This window comes from Panthera uncia (genome assembly GCF_023721935.1).
Source record: "Panthera uncia isolate 11264 chromosome C1 unlocalized genomic scaffold, Puncia_PCG_1.0 HiC_scaffold_3, whole genome shotgun sequence".
Lineage (NCBI taxonomy): Eukaryota > Metazoa > Chordata > Mammalia > Carnivora > Felidae > Panthera > Panthera uncia.
Window position 1 is genome coordinate 7,371,810 of NW_026057584.1, and position 20,248 is coordinate 7,392,057.

At 37.9% G+C, this 20,248-nt stretch overlaps 2 protein-coding genes across 7 annotated transcripts in view; one reads left to right on the top strand and one right to left on the bottom strand.

Annotated features, from left to right (window-relative positions):
- The window catches only part of GIGYF2 (GRB10 interacting GYF protein 2), a 150,000-nt gene that overhangs the window by 73,896 nt on the left and 55,856 nt on the right, over positions 1–20,248 (bottom strand). For all 6 annotated transcript variants that reach the window (XR_007454242.1, XM_049614665.1, XM_049614666.1 and 3 more), the window contains exons 6-8: positions 16,884–16,995; positions 11,760–11,871; positions 10,856–10,896 (exon numbers count right to left, since the gene is read on the bottom strand). Coding sequence is in view for 5 of the 6 variants with exons in the window: in XM_049614665.1 (XP_049470622.1) it covers positions 10,856–10,896; positions 11,760–11,871; positions 16,884–16,995 (265 nt within the window). In the remaining variant the exon portion in view is untranslated. The remainder of the gene's footprint in view (positions 1–10,855; positions 10,897–11,759; positions 11,872–16,883; positions 16,996–20,248) is intronic.
- On the top strand, positions 1,608–4,509 carry KCNJ13 (potassium inwardly rectifying channel subfamily J member 13). The gene is made up of 2 exons (XM_049614675.1): positions 1,608–2,067; positions 3,860–4,509. The coding sequence occupies exons 1-2, from the start codon at positions 1,608–1,610 to the stop codon at positions 4,480–4,482; spliced, it is 1,083 nt and encodes a 360-aa protein (XP_049470632.1). The 3' UTR covers positions 4,483–4,509.

Consider the following 20,248-nt stretch of genomic DNA (forward strand, 5'->3'; position numbering starts at 1 on the left):
TGAAGAAAATACAAGAGAATGTCTCTACTATCACCAATAAATGTTACATTAGCCTCGGGAAGGGGGGGGCGGAGAGGGAGGGAAAGTATATATCCAGCTGGCCAATGTGCAATTCCCATAACACAGGAAGGGAGTCTCCACAGACCCCCAAGTCCCTAGATACAAGAAGGATCCAGCAAACCCAAGCAACAATGCCTCTAGTCCCCTTCTTCTTAAGCGTCACTGCCATTCAAAAGGTAGGAAGGGGAAATGCAATACTCTCAAGGACACCTACTTCTGAAGGAAGCAGCTAGGCAGAGTCAAATGCAAAGCTGCAATTCCCATTCTGTTCCTGGTAGGCTCTACATAAAAGTCTTAAGATGCTTCTGACACATGCAAGAACAGTCACATAGAAAGCATACCTTAGCTTTCTTTTCACCACACAGAGAAAAGCATACCCACTGATTTACAATTTAACTGTTTATAGCTAAAAACTAATTATATTAATTAACTTTTAAAAATTGCCATTTGGTGCCTTAATGGTTATCTTAGTTCATTACACTTGAAGCTTTTTCTTCTGGTTTACCTACTCTCAAAACTACCATTATCTAGCGATCTCTACCTGGAATTTCTTATTTACCAAGAAAATAATTCTCTCATGGCGCCTGAGAATGCTTAGCTGGCTCAGTCAGTTAAGCATCCGACTTCGGCTCAGGTCACGATCTCACAGTCCGTGAGTTCGAGCCCCACGTTGGGCTCTGTGCTGACAGCTCAGAACCTGGAGCCTGCTTCGGATTCTGTGTCTCCCTCTCTCGCTGCCCCTCCCCTACTCATGCTCTGCCTCTGTCTCAAAAATAAATTAAAAAAAAAAAAAATTTGTTTTAAGAAAGTAATTCTCTCCCCACCCAACAATCAAATCAAAATCTAGAATATTCAGAGTGCAGCAAGAAGGAAAGAATCCATGAAAATGGTCACAAAGTGACAAAAACAAATAAAGCCTATTCATAAAACTTTCAACAGGCTAATTTTAAAAAAGTATACATTACAACCATAGGTCTCTAAATGCTTAGACCTGTCCCAGCACGAAGTTCGGTTTCCAAATATTTGCAGACAGCTTAACACTACATTTCCAAATGCTTTCTAGTTATTTACACAGAGGAACACATATTTAACTTATTCCTCTTAATTATGAATTACTCGTAATTTTAAATTATTAATTATGAAAAGTAGATAAACACGTAACGTTTAGTCAAATCAACAGCTACTTTTGCCTGGACTCTTGCAAGAGAGGGGGCACTGACAAGCCACAAACCATATCCCCAACTTTCAGGGATGTTAAAATATACTCAAAAATATTAAAATGCCAATAGTTTAACAGCCATTCAAAAGAAACAATAAGACCCTAAGGCAGCCCCTGATCAGGCAACATACAAATGGCTTAGTCAGTAAATGCCTCCTTCACGAAGAGGGGAGAGAGAGCTGTCAGACTGGAAAAGCTGGCCCAGTAGCTAGGGAAGCATTCCAAAAACAGGACAAAGTGAATGAAGTCTCAAAATTTATTAATATTAGCTATAGAACAGTTAAGAGCTTACTAACTTATTCTTGGTTTCAGAAAATTACAGACCAAGATGGATGGCAGTAATTGCAAAGCTACTGCTCCTCTCCTAACTCAGAGGTACCGGAGGATGGTCACCAAGGACGGCCACAGCACACTGCAAATGGATGGTGCCCAAAGAGGTCTTGTATATCTTCGAGATGCTTGGGGAATCCTAATGGACATGCGCTGGCGCTGGATGATGTTGGTCTTTTCTGCTTCTTTTGTTGTCCACTGGCTTGTCTTTGCAGTGCTCTGGTATGTTCTAGCGGAGATGAATGGTGATCTGGAACTAGATCATGATGCCCCACCTGAAAACCACACTATCTGTGTGAAGTACATCACCAGTTTCACAGCTGCATTCTCCTTCTCCCTGGAAACACAACTCACAATTGGCTATGGTACCATGTTCCCCAGTGGTGACTGTCCAAGTGCAATCGCCTTGCTTGCCATACAAATGCTACTAGGCCTCATGCTAGAGGCTTTTATCACAGGTAATTGTTTTTGTTTTTAAAAAAAAAAAAAAAATTACAAGTGTTTTGGAGAGGCGATAGTCAGTTATAAACAACTGTGTTGTAGAATCATTTACTTGCGTTATTAGCAGGTAATTTCTACGATTGAAAAGAAAGTCTGGGGCCAAGTGATAGGTGAAATTATAAGAAACCTGACTCTTAAATTTTACCTATTAGAACCCTATAAGAAAAAAGAAAGGATCATTCTGACACTAACTTGCAAGCAACATCATATACCAAAAAAATATATTAACAGAAGATGTAAAGGGTATTCTTCAGAGAAGCTAAATGCTTTGTTAAATAGGTGAATAAATATGTTCAATGCATATTTTGACAATCATTTTATCTAACAAAGGAATTTGATTTTTTTTTTTCCCCTTTACTGGGTTAGAATTTCCTCCTCTGAGTTCATCTGTTCAACATTTACTCAACATTCACCAGTGAGCCCAGAGCACCATAGTCAGCATATTTAGAGATCAAGTATACACATACTTAACTTGAAATATGGCCACAAAGATTATGAAATTTTACATATAAACCTGATTAACACATAAGACTTTCTTCTAATAAAGTAGGGTTAGCGTCATTTTTATAAGTGATACATACAGTTTAAAACTCAAAAAAAAAAACCCGAAAAGAAAACCTGGCTTTAACACACTACCTAATGATAATCTGAAAAGGTAAGTGATGGGCCATATGAAGGGTGATCTGGAGTCAAGTCCATTGTGCTGCCAACCAACTTTATAACCTGTAACAAATCACTTAACTGCTCTACAAGGGTTTTTTAACTGGGTCAGTCATTAGATAAAATTTAGAGGATCCAAGAACTTAGAAAAAACTTGCATTTTTGTTCACTCACCCCTAACTGAAATTTGCCATTTCTTCCATTATAAATGTAGGCAATAACAACAAAAAAATAGTATCAGCATTTTCGTATCACACTCCGATACTTCAAAAGTACACTATTAAACCCACAACTAAATTTCATTGTTGAATGCATTTTTTCTTGTTGTTGAATGCTTTATTAAAGCACATATAGTACTATAATTTTCTTAAATGTTCAACTGGATTTCAGTACATTTGGTTTCCTGTATATGCATTTTATTTTTATGCATTTAAAGCATAATCTGATAGGAGGTCCGTAGACCACAGACCTCACCAGCATGCCAACAAGATCTGTGGCACAAAAGTGGTTAAGAAACCCTAACCTATAGCTTGGGGGCACACAGAAGATGCACTCTGAAAGGTGCACTGAAATCACCTTAGGGGCAGACCTTCTAATAAAGGGGGGGGGGGGGGAGTTATAGAAGGTTCCACGTTAAATAATTCCTCAGTGTATCCCTCATCCTACTGGTCCCATTCCCCACCCCAAATCATTCTACTCTAAATCTAATTTCTACTTCAACTCGAAATCACAAATGAATTCTAATAACAAGTGAATCTTGTTACTTTTTTTTAAAGTGGGGACAGAAATGTAGGAAACGACCATTTGATTTTATAAGACATGAGAAGACGCAGTTACACTTCTTTGTAACAAAGTGAATTTTGCTTAACCATTCTGAAATCACAGTTTTTAAATAAGGATGTATGTACATTTTGAAAAATGCTTCAGGCAAGTAAGACTACCCAAATTAACAATGTGTTCAATTCTTGACTCACTTAGAAGGCATCGCATCAAGGAATGTGTAACTATTTGATATACCCTTCTCATTCAGAAAAGGTATTGATATTTCAAGTGTTCATTCTAAAAAAAATTCAATGGTTTCTAATTTAGGTGCCTTTGTGGCGAAGATTGCCCGGCCGAAAAATCGAGCTTTCTCAATTCGCTTTACAGACTTAGCAGTAGTAGCTCACATAGATGGCAAACCTAATCTAATTTTCCAAGTGGCCAACACTCGACCTAGCCCTCTAACCAGTGTCCGGGTCTCCGCTGTACTCTATCAGGAAAGAGAAAACGGTGAACTCTACCAGACCAGTGTGGACTTCCACCTCGATGGCATCAATTCTGAGGAATGTCCATTCTTTATCTTTCCACTAACCTACTATCACTCCATTATACCATCAAGTCCTCTGGCTACTCTGCTCCAGCATGAAAATCCTCCGCACTTTGAATTAGTTGTATTCCTCTCAGCAATGCAGGAAGGGACTGGAGAAATATGCCAAAGGAGGACATCCTACCTACCCTCCGAAATCATGTTACATCACTGTTTTGCATCTCTGTTGACCCGGGGTTCCAAAGGTGAATACCAAATCAAGATGGAGAATTTTGACAAGACTGTTCCTGAACTTCCTACTCCTGTGGTCTCCAAGAGCCCAAACAGGACTGACCTGGACATCCGTATCAATGGACAAAGCATGGACAATTTTCAGATCTCTGAAACAGGACTGACAGAATAAGATGTATCCACGGCACCCTATTTTTTAATGTATTATGCAGCTACTTTTCCTTCGTTATAACTTTTTTTTCAATGCTGATTACATCTCTCTGATGGTATCATGGTAACAAGCCTATGCCCATAAAAATGGCTGAGCTAATAATACACATTCTGGAAATTTAACATTCTACCTTATAAGTTTGTATCTGTGGTTATCTGCTGAAATCAATGCATCTCAACATGACAGATATTTATATAACAGCAAGTTGGTGAATTTATCATAACGTGGATGATACCACTAATGAAGGGAAAACGGGACAGTAAAGTTTAACTCAGCCGAACTCTAAGATCAACCACAAATCTCTCATTTTCATCTGCAAGTTGAAGCAACAGTCTAGTTTGAAACCTAGCCCCCTGGGTAGAATGATGATTTCACAACATTTAGCGAACATCCTTTTAAAAGTGTTATTTTTTCAAGACAACAAAGATCATTCCTCTGGTTCTTCATACTACAAAGCTGGAGTAAGTATTACCCCCCCTTAATTTTTAACATCTAAGAACAAAAATTCACAAGAAAAACAATGGAGAGATTTATATGTAGCTCTAAAGGCATTATACCCAAACACATGCACATGTTCACATATTTGTGGCAGAAGTGATGAGATCAAGTGAGAGCTCCAGCCTGAATGGAACCTGTAAGATGGTATTTTTGTAAGGAGATGCAAAATTATATCTACTATCAAACAGTGATTTAAAAATCATAATCAACTATTCATCTGAATGGCTTCTAAGTAAAAACAGCCCCTTCTTACCTATGACCTATTCAATGGTATAAAACAATGCAACAACTCTAAATAACTCATAAATGCAAAGCTATTTAAGTTTTTGTAGATATAAAGGTTTACTTATACGTAATTCAAATAGGAAAAAAATCTCCAGTAGATAAAGCAAAAAATAATTAGGCAACAAAGTATTTTCAAACCCAAATTCCTGTTTCCAACTTCAAATAGTTTTTTCTATAAACACAAAATGAGTGTTTATTCATCAGTAGGAGGTTGAACTAGATAAACTCTATTATTTCTTACCAAATCTAATACTCCATGAAAATTATACTCTCTCTCTGCTTCAATTTTTATTTAATATATACTTAGATGAACGCTTTCCCTTATCTCCAGTTTAATTTAAAACCATTCCCTCTGCATAGCCTTCATTTTGATTTAAAAAAAAAGAAAAAACTGTCTTCAAAGCAAACAAGAACCAAAAAAGTCGCCCTATCAGATTTCAAGTAGATTTGTGGCTGCTCTTCTTTTCTGTAATTCTCCTTCTTCAAGTTTAGTAGGAAAAGTAAAAGATTAACCCTTCCCACTGGTGATGACCTAGCCAGGAATCAGCCCATGAATAAATACTAGCCTAGTAAAGGCAATCTGGTGTGACAAGCAGGGCAGAGCAGCAGTCACATTTTTCTACTCTTTGACCAAAAGGAAAAGCAAATAAAGAAGAGCTCTGGAGTAGTCAAACCGTGATAACAGAAAAAAAGAAAAAAAAAAAAAAGTCAAGGACACAGAAACTTAATTATTGTAAACTTTTGCTGTTTGAAACTTTTAGGCATCCTTAAATGCTAACCAGACCAACAGACTTTTTTTTCCAACCCAGGACTGTCATAACCCATATAGACAACAGGAATTCTTATTTCTATAATAAAGTAACAAGATTCACCTAACCTGTGAAAATAAAGTAGTATCAAAGATTTACATGGTATGTTTTTTCCTAAGAGCTCTATATCACTTACACAGATTACAACTCCCAACAGTTAGGTGAAGCTGCCCAAAGATCTGGGATGAGTCTCCCTGCAGACACAGCATGTTCTCCATTCAAGTCAGAGCACTCTCAAAGTACACAATGTACATATAAGCTCTGCCTCTGAAAACTAGATGTGACTTCCCCTACACACACCCCAAAATAACTGTAGGTATACTAATGCTATTTGATAAATGTTTCACAAGTAGACAACTAAGAAATGCAATCAGAAAATCAGAAACTTCTGTCTAGGTGGCTTAAAGCTTCTGAAAGCACTGTTCATGATTCTTTCACTTACTTTCAGTGAATCACAGCTTCTACATTAAGGATTAAGTTTTCCGCCAAGATACCATTCTCCTTGGCAGGAGAAGGGAGTACAAATGGAAAGAGGGGGTGATTACTGGGAGATGGGAACAGCATCTCTAATTCCTGGCTACACAGCTCACTAATCTGGGGCACCTGGGAGCCCAAGGATGATACCTTAGATTCATGACTAAGAAGACCACGTTGGAATTAACTTTAAAAATGATTTAGGAAACTGATACAGATAAGCATGACAATCCCAACAAACTACACAAGCAGTTACTAAAAACATAACATCTAGTTTTGATATATGTACAAGCCCGTAACACCTACTGCAGGCAGCACCTAATAACCAAAAGCTGCTATGTCTACTTCAAAGTATTTTACGCCAAAATGCACTAACTGGTATTACATTAGGCTGAACCTGTTAGTATCAAATGGATCATTTTTTATTTAATGAACTTTCAATTGCATCCTCAGAGAATCATACTACAAGATCATCACCAGAACTGATCTCCCCCTCTCCAACAATAATTCCTACTGAATAGAAATTATAATTCCAGTATCACAGGCCTTTTTCTACCTCCACATTGCCCCATAGATGTGTTCATAGTCGTTATGTACAATTCTTGTCCCAATGTCTATAAATATACCCATTTCTCTCCAATATAAGAAGCAAATACAGGATATAAACCATCTTTAATTTTAAAAACAAGTCATTCTGAAACCTTTAGTACTCAAATTATCTTAATTTGATGTCAGAGAACATCTCACAAGTGACCAATATATCACTCTGCCCCAACAAACTAGTTTAGTACTGCCATTCTTGAAGAGTGGAAGATACAAAAGCAAATTTTTTTGAGAGAGAGAGAGAACAAGTGCACACCACGAGCAGGGAGCAGGGCAGAGAGGAAGGAAAGAGAGAATCCCAAGCAGGCTCTGTGCCGAGAGCACTGAGCTTGATCAACCAACAGCAGCCAACACTGAGCTTGATCCCACAAACCGTGAGATCATTACCTGAGCTGAAATCAAGAGTCAGATAGACACTCAACCAACTGAGCAACCCAGGCACCTCCAAGAAAAAAAACTTTTTAATCTACAATATTTACAACAAAAGTGGATTACTTATAAAAAGAAAGGCTCAAAATTATTAGCACAGTTAATATACCTAAGTGAGCATCTTATCAAAAAACATTCAATAAAAGCCACTATGATTTATTTGAATATATATATGGAACATGCCCTGATATTTTAGTAGGGAAAACTTTCTTTATACTCTTAATCACTTCACATCAATTTAGTTTTACAGAACTCATCTTTTCAAATATATACCTTTGTATACACATATACAAAGAAAAAAACCTGTATTTTTTAAGTTGTTTTTTTTTTTTTAAGTTTTTTTTGAGAGAGCACAAGTGAAGGAGGGGGCAGAGAAAGAGGGAGACAGAGAATCCCAAGTGGGCTCCACGCTGTGAGCCCAGAGCCTGACACAGGACTCAAACTCACAAAACTGTGAGATGATAACCTGAGCTGAAATCAAGAGTCAGTCGCTTAACTGACAGAGCCACCCAGATGCCCCCAAAACCTGTATTTTTAAAGAGGGTGGTCGGAGAGATTTCTCAGGTTGAATTAATATACTAGTTAAAATATAAGTTGGGCAAATAATGATGAAAAGGAACTTTACACTCTAACCAAACCACGAAAGTATGACTGTGGTGAATAGTTAAAATCGAGCTACTGTCATAACAGAGAACACAGGGCTTTTCCAAAGCAACCCAAGTCATTTTCAGACACCTCTATTAGATCTTTTTCACTGAGACTATGTTGAGTATCTACCACCTTAAACCTACCCTTTAGACTAACACAGATCAAACTTAATTCCTCTTTCTCAATTGTTGAGCAAATATTTGCAGACAGTAATCCTAAAAACACTCCTCCCCACTCTGTCCTGTCCACAGTTTTGTCTGCTGGGTAAACAGCCCCATTTCCGTCAGGCATTCACCATCACAGGGCTGCAAATGCCCCATTCTACTCCAATATATGGATCCCTTCCAGGTGTGGCCAGTACTGCACACAATATTTAAGCTGTCCTGTGTCAACATACGACAGCGGGCGTCCCTATTGCCCGCCTCATGAGGATCCTACAGTTCTAGTAAATGTTATGCTGGTTAACACGGAGGCCACAGTCAGCTAAGAAAGCTGTGCTTTTCCCCAGCAAGTTGCTATTACACCATTATTCCATATCTTAAATTCTAGAGTTTACGTGAGAGTTAACATTTTCTGCTGTTAAACTTCCATCTGATTAGATCTTGTCTCTTGTTCCATCTTAATTCTGATCTTAAGTCACAGGTGTTCCACTCTATAGCTACCCCTCTAACTACTGAGTAATCTGAAAATCTGATCACACATCAACACTGTCATCCAAAGAAAAGGAATGTTTATACAGCACATAGCACAAGACCTATCATACAAGTCAGAATTCAGTAACTGTTGAACAAATAAAGGAGTCCATATACTCTTATTTAATCCTAAAAATTCTGTAAGGCATTCTCACCTGTATTTATTATGAGACTACTGAATATGAGAGCTTAGATTACCAGTGATCTTCTGATTCAAAACCCTGTACTCTTTAAACTACCCCTCATTATCTCTCTCTAGTCGCTGGCAAAAGTATTAAGTTAGCCAAGGATGAGAGCAGAGGTCCCAAAACATCCTCCAAATTATATTTATCCAACAGTCTACAATACAAGTAAAGCCATTCATCTAGCAGTAAGTTATCTACCCAGTCTGTTCCAGATTTCTTGGTGCTACACTCATTTAATGGCTTTTCATTAATATAAATATAATTATTTCCAATGCCATATTAATAAATGAGAAATTTAAATAACTGATATGTTAAAATGAACTGGTGTGAAAACAATGATGCCAAGTTGACTATGTGGTGTTTTAAAAAATCTGCAAATCTTGGGGCCCCTGGGTGGCTCAGTCGGTTAAGCGTCCAACGTCGGCTCAGGTCATGATCTTGCAGTTTGTGGGTTCGAGCCCCACATCGGGCTCTGTGCTGACAGCTCAGAGCCTGGAGCCTACTTTGGATTCTGTGTCTCCCTCTCTCTCTGCCCTTCCCCTGCTTATGCTCTGTCTCTCTCTGTCTCTCAAAAATGAATAAATGTTAAAAAAAAAAAATTTTTTTTTTAAATCTGCAAATCAGTCTGTGAATGATATTTACATATTTAACATATATTTTTGACAAATGCTTACTATTGTCAGATACAATCATGCCCTGGAGAACTTTTCTGGTACTTCCAGGAATTGGGAAATCACAAGGTAATTTTCGTAACTCCAATGCTGGGGGGGTGCCTGGTAGCTCAGTCGGTTAAGTGTCCGACTTCAGCTCAGGTCACGATCTCACAGTTTAAAGGTTTGAGCCCGCATCAGGCTCCATGCTGACAGAGCAGAGCCTGCTTGGGATTCTCTTTCTCCCTCTCTCTGCCCCCTGTCAGTTCCCCACTCACACATGCTTATGTGCGCATTCTCTCTAAATAAACAAATACATAAATACATAAATACATGAATCCAATGTTACTATGAATTGGCATTCCTTTTTTCTCTCAGACCTTAATACCTACTGGCACTTTAGAAGGCAGTACCTTTAATCAGTCAGAAAAGCCCATCTTAACATTATAGGTTCTTTAATATAAACTATAATTAATTCATCACAAACACTGAAACCTTGTTCTCTTACTATGTTCCTTTTAATTCAGTAGCTACCTTAACTATAATTTATTTTGACTCCTCTCATCTCAAAACAAGAAAAAAAACAAAGATTAGGTATCAAAAAGACCAGATCAATAATAAAAGGCTAAAGAAAGAACATTCATAGTTGTAAAATTTGCTCTCTGACACAAAAACAAGCATTCTAGCTTTTTCCCTGTTTCTTTTCATCCTGTGAGAAGTATCTACATTGGAAAAGGAGTTAACAGACTGGTTCCTAACTTAAAATTTCACTTCACAAGATAGACTTAATAAAGAATATATGCCTTGCAAAGAATACATAGACCTAAAAAGTTAAATCAAGTAAATCGTAATGGTTGTGTTCATCACCCCTGGTTTTGTGCAACAGAGCCATCAAATAACCACGGAATTATAAATCCAAGCAATGCTACAACTCCATCTACTGGAGAGGCACAGGTAACTGAGTCAATTTTAAATAAATGGATCCTTACATGTGAGCCTTTTAGGAACTAATATCATGGAAGTTCAGATAAAAATACTTCAAAACAGTAAGAAAGCCTTACCTACATCTTTTCGTCCTGGTTTTTCAAAACGTCTGTCACCTCTACAAAAGATAAAAGAAGTTTCAAACAGGACTTAGGAGTAATATATAGATTTCCTATACCTGACAACCACTGCTGTATCTGTCCTTAATAGCATTGCTTTCCTTTTCAAATTGTAAAAACAAACGGTTAGCGCCCAACATTTGGAAAATATAAGAAAACACAAAGATGAAAACAAAAATATCCACTATCTCACTTACCAAAAGCCAGCTTCTATTGACCCAGAAATGTTTTTTAAAATTAGATAAATTTTAATTAGATAGATGCTTTACTTTAGATACACACTATATATAGTTTTATATACTATTTTTGGCATGTGTTTTCCCACATCATTAGATATTTTCAAAATCATCCTAACTTTTAATGGTTATAGAATATTCTATTGTGTGGATATACCATTACATAAGAAACCATGCTGATATTAAGCTATTTGGCTTGTTTCTAATTATATTATAAATATCATCACAGTGAACATCTTTGTACATACAAGTTTGTGGAACTGCCCTCATTCATCAACAGACTTCACAGAGTCACAAAGAACAGAGAAGATGCTTTGACTGATAGCCAACAAAAAATAAAATGTCAATTGTCAATGCCTCCCACTGAACACTAATAAAGTAACAAATCTGACTATGAAATATCCATGCTGGCACTAACATATTAACCTATTTATCGCCAATGCTTCTTTCATTAAATAAGGATCATTTAAAACTTTCTAACATACATCTTGATACTCAATAATTAAAAGCATTTTTTAAGTGAAATCTTATAACTATACAAAGAAATGTCTCCTCTGGAGAAAACAGAAAAAAAATGTTTTTTACACCAATAAGTCTTTATGCCAAGATCTGGATCTTTTAGTTACCTTTCCTCCCAGCTCTGTGACCTATGCATTTCCCTGCCACCTCCTCGACCAAAGACACCCTCCACTTCATCAAAGCTTCTTTGGTAGAAACCACATTCACCTCTGCCTCTGCCTGAAAATAAGAAAACAGAAAAAATGATACTCAGATGTCAATATCTGACACATATTCAACACCAACGATTAATCTTTGAAGTTCTGTCTCCACACAAAGAGAATGTCTACGTTTAAACATTTGGCAAGGCCTGACGGATCTTTACCTGAGAGACCAATAATGGCACTGAAGAGGCTAGACCACAGGAGGTTGAAAGAAACAAGTTAGAAAACAGCTGTTAAGAGTCCCAGTCCTGAATAAGAAACAGTGTCAACATTAAGTTCTTTAATAAAAAGTTTAACAGTAAAATTCTAAGAAGATCGGTAAACTATTACTACAAATTGGACCTTTTATTGGATTATTTTCAACAAAAATGAAAGATTTAGAGAGCTTCAGAAGAGAGCAGATAAAATATACAAAAGTGAAGCACAAACATTAATATAATTTATCTAACTCCACAGAAAGGATATTTAAGGGGCACCTGGGTGGCTCAGTTGGTTGGGCGTCCAACTTCAACTCAGGTCATGATCTCACAGTTCATGAGTTGGAGCCCCACTTCGGCCTCTGTGCTGACAGCTCAGAGCCTGGGAGCCTGCTTTGGATTCTCTCTCTCTCTCTCTCTCTCTCTCTCTCTCTCTCTCTCTCCCCCTCCTTCACTCATGCTCTCTCTCTGTCTCTCAAAAACAAATCAACATTAAAAAAAACTTTAAAAAAAAAAAAAAAGAAAGGATAATTTAATATGGTCAACTCTATCAATTTTGGGAACTAACTCGGTAAAGAATGTTCTACACCAACAAAAGCACTCTTTCCCCTTTGCTCAAGTCTTCAAGGAAGAAAAACATCAGGACTAAATTTGAACCCGAGCTAGTGAGAATGTGCTGTATGCAGAGACTGAGAGGTTCTAAATGTTCAGATGTAAACTGGTCTTTACTGAAGTCAATTTGGTCAGATCTATCAAAATCTGACTCAACGATTCTAACCACAATTTATCCTAACAGAAATACACAAACATGCAAATACACATATATGCAGATGTTCACTGCAATGTGTAACACCAGAAATAACCTAAATTTTGATAATATTAAATTTTAGTAGAACATTATGAAGCCACAGAAGATAAAACGCTGACATTAAAAGAAATCTACATTATTCTGTTGAATGACAGAATAATACTTATAAAAATAACTCCACTTATATAAATTATATGGCTGTTGGGATCAGGAGGAATATCCATCCAACTGGTGCTCTGGGGGCAGAAAGCAATATGAACGTTTTAGCTTTATACTTTCTGCACAATGTGAGGTTTTCTCAACTAATGCGCACCATTTGTATCCAACAGACAGATGAGAAAACTGGAAAAGGGTGGGGAGTTTAGAGTTTATCTAATATTTAGATAAAATATTACCCATCATCCGTAGCTCACCATTTTTAACAGTGTAAAAACACCCAAAACAAAATGATGATGAATTACGAACGAAAGAATGCATTCCAAAGCTAAATACAAGTGAGTTAAATAATTATTTCAAATATCCACATAGGATTTCTACTTTCTGCTTATAATGTATGAAAACCTGACTCAGAATATACTTGTACTTTTATGTAACCTTATTATGAAATGCACAGAAGGGTACCCCTCATAACTAGTCCAGGTAACCCACATTTCTTCATTTGTAAAATGGAAATGAGACTAGGCTTAAAATATAATAATCTAAAAGTTACTTTCCAGTTTTGTCAACCTAACTTTATATCAACATAAAGTCGACTCCCCAGTTTCCCATTTCAGTACCTCTCTCCTTAGGAAATGTATACATTTTTTAAAAAATAGTATCTGCATTCTATTAATCAAAAAGGTGCACGTTATTTGAAATACAGTATCAAATGTGTATAATAATATAATTTAGTGTTTAGACAATGCCTGATGCACATACAGATTCCCAGTCGTTTATAATAACATAATTACTCATTCGATAATATCCTTATAATAACACGGCTACCAGTGAATATCAACCCACAGGCTAGGAATCCCTGCTTTTGATAAGATACTGCAAATGTATACATTTTATGTAAAATCCTAAAACAGTATAATGCCAAGTGTTATGTAACACTGGCGTGGATCTCCTGCAATGATGATTCTTGGGGTGTAAGAAAGTCCCCTCTTCTGAAGAGGACAATTTTCTCAGTAAACCAATAAGTACCAAGCACCTTGAAAAAGTATTTTATTTTAGAAACCTGAATATGAAAAAAGCCTTCAGGTTGCCAGAAAAACAAGCAAACCACAGACAAAAATATTTTCTGCCAAGTTAACTAGCACTGGTACTGGTCCTCCTTATCAACTAAAGCTTATTATAAGGAGACACATAAAAAGAATCAGATTCTAGAGATTTCCAATTGTAAGGACCATAATCATCTCTAAATACAGTTCTCATATAAGCAGCAGCAAGTACACATAACATGATGAATCTCTCACACAGCTAAATATTCAAAGGACTGTCCTATTGTCTGAGATTTCACCCGATTCTTTTGGGGGATTAAAATATACTTCCTTTAAATGATGATAAAGACAAGTGGCTGACAGCTGTGTGGATCTGCTGTACTCTTAAACACCTTAACCAGGTAAAATAGAAAGATGACATTTTACACTGTTTCCCCACCCATTTGTTTAAATTTTACTAGTTCCCGATATTTAGAAGTCTAGAAGTCAGTTGGTTTTCACATCAAAATCTCCTCAAGTTTGGGGCACCTGGGTGGCTCAGTCGGTTAAACATCCAACTTAGGCTAAGGTCATGATCTCGTGATTCATGAGTTCAAGCCCCGCGTCGGGCTCTGTGCTGACAGCTCAGAGCCTGGAGCCTCCATTGGATTCTGTGTCTCCCTCTCTCACTGCCCCTCTCCTGCTCACACTCTGTGTGTGTATGTGTGAGTGTGTGTGTCTCTCTCAAAAATAAATAAAATATTTTAATAAAAAAAAAAAATCTCAAGTTAAAAAGAGCCAAAATAACCATCTAACGTTAGCTTTGCCCATGGCGGGGGGGAGCCATAATAATCATCACTTAATCCACAAGTTAAAATTAAGTACTAACTAAAGAAAACAAAACCAGATTAATGATCTCATGAAATCATCGGAAAAGAAATCACATTTTGGACAATGATGCTAAAAATGTTTTTTACAAAGTGAATTCATTCATTTGACCAGTTTCATACCATTTGTTCACATCAATGTTAATTAAGTCACTGCTTTTCTCACAGAATCCATCTTTTTGCACATGCCCAGTTTAAATTCTGAATGTAGGACACTATGCGATAACCCCCCACTTGAAAGAATCAGAAAGCAGGGAGAAATTTACCAATCCTTTAGTTTGTTTCTCAATATGGAGTTTTTTTAAGACTGTTTAGAGAGACTGGTGTGTATTTACAGCACACAAAGTTGGTGATCACTTGAGGCTCACAGAAGCGCTGGCTTGTGGGCCACCCTTCTTGAATAATCATCTCTGTACAACTTACCCTAAAAAGCACTGGAGGCAAAGCCACCTGAGTGCAACCTCCCCGTTGCCAGCCTACCAAAGAAAATCACAGGCAACACCCAAGCAGTAGCCCAGAGCCATCTCCACATCACCACTGCACCACACCACCAAGACACAAAGACCTCAGGTGAATTCTGGACCAACGGAACCTCACTGCACGTGAGAATCTGAATGGCATGGGGAGCTTTTGAAGCACACACATGCCTAAATCTCACCACCCAGGATCCGACTGCAGAAGTACTTCTAACAAATCCCCAGGTTAAAAACTCCGTTCTGGAAACTGACAAATTCAGAAGGAAAAACCACGTATACCTTGCTAACAGTACGTGGCCTACAAGCGGAGAGCTTTAGCTGCCCCATCATTATTCGCCACCCCGGCGCTCCCACATGCTACATTTTTTTTTTTAAGTTTACTTATTTATTTTGAGAGAGAAAGACAGAGAGAGTGCACAAGCAAGGAAAGGGCAGAAAGAAGGAGAGACAGAATCCCAAGCAGGCTCTACGCAGAGCCTGACGTGGGGCTCAAACTCACGAACCGTGAGATCATGACCTGAGCCGAAATCAGAAGCCAGACACTTAACCGACTGTGCCACCCAGGCGCCCTGCATTCCCACATTCGGAATGGACAACTGAAAGTGTCCTCTTCACAGGAGTGCAGAACTTAATATGGCCTCTATAAAGGCTGAGCATAAATTATTCTATTCATAAGGCACAACTTTAAGAAAAAGAGAATCCAGATATTCCACACCCTTGATCACACCAACCTGGGTGGTGTGGTATGTGGAGACAGTGGCCTCTGGCTCTGCAGATACCCAACTCTTCCACTTCTGAAGCACTTCTTCAAAAATTACAAGAGATGTCTAGACTACTGCGATGAGTTAACCAACTCAAGAGGTAAATGCTGAATATTTATATTGAAAACATCCAGAATGGCCTCATGTTGCAGAAAATCAATGAATACAAAACAAGGAACAGACAGCGAAAAAACAAGTAATATCAACAAAATAATTCTTCTGAGACACAAATCTATAAAACCATAGGTTAAGTAAGTTGACTGATACATAATTATTTTTTGCTCTACCCTCTAAAAGAGCCCTGGCGCTGATGAGACAGAGGGCTTTTACTAAAGCCTCTCTCTGGCTGGGGACACTCCTCGCACACGGCCTTATACAGAAAGGGTGTGTCACCAAGGCCTGCGGACTTAGCTGCTGCCTCAGCAGCCGAGGCACTTCCCAGAGCTATGGCAAAGGGCAAGGCTCCCTGGGGATGAGGAATATGGATGGGGATTTTCCAAAGTTAACGAGGAACCCTCACGCTCAAGAATTACCCTCTTCTGCTCCAAATCAGGAGGTGTGGAGCTGATACACCGAGAAATGATTCAGAAAACAAATATTCAGACACTTAACACAGAGTGAATGTCAAAAGCAGTTTTTTAAAAATCAAGTATTATATGTTTAAAGTGACTTCTCTCTCCTCTTCCTCCATTATTACATTTGCCACATGGAAGCTCACCTCGCCCTCTTGAAGAACTTCGACCTCTAGGAGCCCCCACCACTGTTCCTCCTCCTCCTCGTCCTGTCAATCGCAGGACAGCAGCACTATTAACAGACATGGAAAAGTTTCTCTGTCGAAAACAAAAACAAAAACGAAAAAAAAAGAAAGAAAAAAAGGATAAAACAGATAAAACTGCATGTTGCTTCTCCCCATCTCCCGTTCCAACTATAAAATGGCATCTAATTACTACAAACAATGGGAAACCATAACTACACCGCATGCTAAGATGATCCAAAACCTAATTTTACCTGAAAATCTCAAATTAACATTTCAGATCAACAAACACTGACAACCAATGCCTTATATCTTATTAGGTTCTGTGAGGAAATATTAAATAAACTCTAATCACTGTATATATCCAGAAGCAGACGGGATAAATATGCACCATAATGAACTTGGTAGAAGAAATCCTGTTTGAAAAGATACTTTATTATTTTATTAAAAACTTTTTTTCATGGTTTTTTTTTTATTTATTTAAATTTAACTTAGTTAACATACAATGTAGTATTGATTTCAGGAGCAGAACCCACTGATTTGGCACCTACATATGACACCCAGTGTTCATCCCCAACAAGTGCCCTCCTTAATGCCCATCACCCATCTAGCCCATCCCTTCCCCATCCACCTCCCTTCCAGCAACCCTCAGTTTATTCTCTGTATTTTAAGAGTCTCTTATGGTTTGCCTCCCTGTTTTTATCTTATTTTTCTTCCCTTTCCCTATGTTCATCTGTTGTTTCTTAAATTCCACATGAGTGAAATTATATGGTATTTACCGTTCTCTGACTTATTTCATATGGCATAATACCCTCCAGTTCCATCCACACTGTTGCAAATGGCAAGATTTCGTTCTTTTTTTGTTGCTGAGTAATACTCCATAGTGTGTGTGTGTGTGTGTGTGTGTGTGTGTGCGCGCGCGCGCCACATCTTCTTTATCCATTCATCCATCGATGGACATTTGGGCCCTTTCCATACTTTGGCTATTGTTGACAACACTGCTATAAACATTGGGGTGCATGTGCCCCTTCAAAGCACTTCCTGTATCCTCTGAATTAATACCTAGTGTTGCAATTGCTGGGTCGTAGGGTAGTTCTATTTTTAATTTTTTGAGGAACCTCCATACTGTTTTCCAGAGTGGCTGCACCAGTTTGCATTCCCACTAAAAATGCAAAAGGGTTCCCCTTTCTCCACATCCTCACCAACATCTATTGTTACCCAACTTGTTAATTTTAGCCATTCTCACCAGTGTGACATGGCATCTCATTGTGCTTTTGATTTGTATTTCTCTGATGCTGAGTGATGCTGAGCATCTTTTCATGTGTCTGTTAGCCATCTGGATGTCTTCTTTGGAAAAGTGTCTATTCATGTCTTCCACCCATTTCTTCACTGGATTATACTCTACATAGAAAACCTGAAAGACTCCACCAGAAAGCCGCTAGAGCTAATATGTGAATTCAGTCAAGTCAAAGGATATAAAATCAACGTACAGAAATCAGTTGCATGTCTATACACTAATATTGAAGCAGCAGAAAGAGAAATCAAGGAAATCAACCCCATTTACAATAGCACCAAAAACCATAAAATATAGGAATAAACCTAGCCAAGGAGGTAAAAGATCTGTACGCTGAAAACTATAGAAAAAATGGAAATGTTTATTTATTTATTTTGAGAGAGAGAGAGACAGAGCACAAGCAGGGAAGAGGCAGAGAGAAGGAGAGAGAAAATCCCAAGAAGGCTCCCCACTATCAGCACAGAGCCTGGCTCGGGGCTCAATCTCATGAACCACGAGATCACAACCTGAGCCAAAATCAAGAAATGGATTCTTAACCAACTGAACCACCCAGATGCCCCTGAAAGGATTAACTAGTGAAAGGTAGAAACAAGAGATGGTCACCAAAAAGTCTGAATCAAGAGTAGCATGATAAAGAGAAAAATGATCATTTTTGCCTCATTCTGTTCACCAATGTGAATTAGTAGCACCAAGTATTATTTAATAGAATGACAAGAATCATAAATAAAAGGGAAGGGCCAAATAAGAATCTACATAAACAAGATCAACCATCTTAATGGGGAGGGGAAGAGCATGCTTGAAAAAACCAAAATCCCAATTAGTCATTAGCCTGCATTTGCAACCACACCCAATTTGGATAGGGTCAAAAACAGTGGGATAGTAGTGAGTGGGAATCCTTCAAACAGGAAAGGGGAAGATAAAGGAACACTGGAAGCCTAGGAGCCAAAAAATATGTTTAGGTGACACTTCTGGATAAATGCAATACGTAGGCCTTAGGAAACAGTAAAACAAGAAGCAATTTTTAAAATCTTGAAAATGATCTATAAAATATAAAATTCCTGGGCATTTGAAGGAGAATTTTGCAAGGGAGTTTTAAACTCAGAAAATGTTGGAATATATATTCTTACAGGAATACTTTCTGTATACTTAGAACCTAACAGACATTTATGCAAACACGCAGAAGTATGGCACAATGAAGAAAATGTAACTTGTGCATGGCTGCAGCTAAGGACCCTGCTGGTGGAAGGACAAGGAACAAGTCTTAAGAGTTTGGTTGAAGAGAATCTTGTGATTCAACTAATAATTAAAATCCAAATTGTGTTTCCACTGTGAAGTCCCCATCTGCAGTTTCAATTCAAAATCAACTGAAATGTGATTCTATACCTCTTCTAAGGAAATCAACATGCAACTGGTTAAAAAACTTCTTTCATTACTGAGTTTTTTAATTCTTTAATTTATTTTTGAGAGAGACAGAGACAGAACGTGAGCAGGCAGGGGCAGACAGAGGGGGGGACACAGAAGCCAAAGCAGGCTCCAGGCCCTGAGCTGTCAGCACAGAGCCCAACGCAGGGCTCGAACTCACAAACTGTTGAGATCACGACCTGAGCCGAAGTCAGACGCTTAACCGACTGAGCCATCCAGGCGCCCCCATTACTGAATTTTTTCGTTTTTTAATTTATGGGTCATTTTCTCATTACCTTCTTCATTAGTTATCTTTCTCAGAATTTTATTTATTACAATTTGTTCTGATAAATTTTAGAAATTTATAATGTAAGTTTTTTTTCCTTTGAGTTTCATAGGTATATAAGTGTATAATCAAGTAACTTCAAAACTCAAGATTTAAGGTCTAATCAGTAACTAAAATTTACAGGATGATGCCCAACACTTATTTCAAGCTGTATGTTAAAAAACGTACCTAATAATAATTTTTAAAAAACCGGCTGAAACAAATGTGTCAACTTACCTTATAGCACAGAGCAACCGGGGGAAGAAGTGCCTCTGGGAACACAATTAAGCAAAGCTATGACGTCCCAAA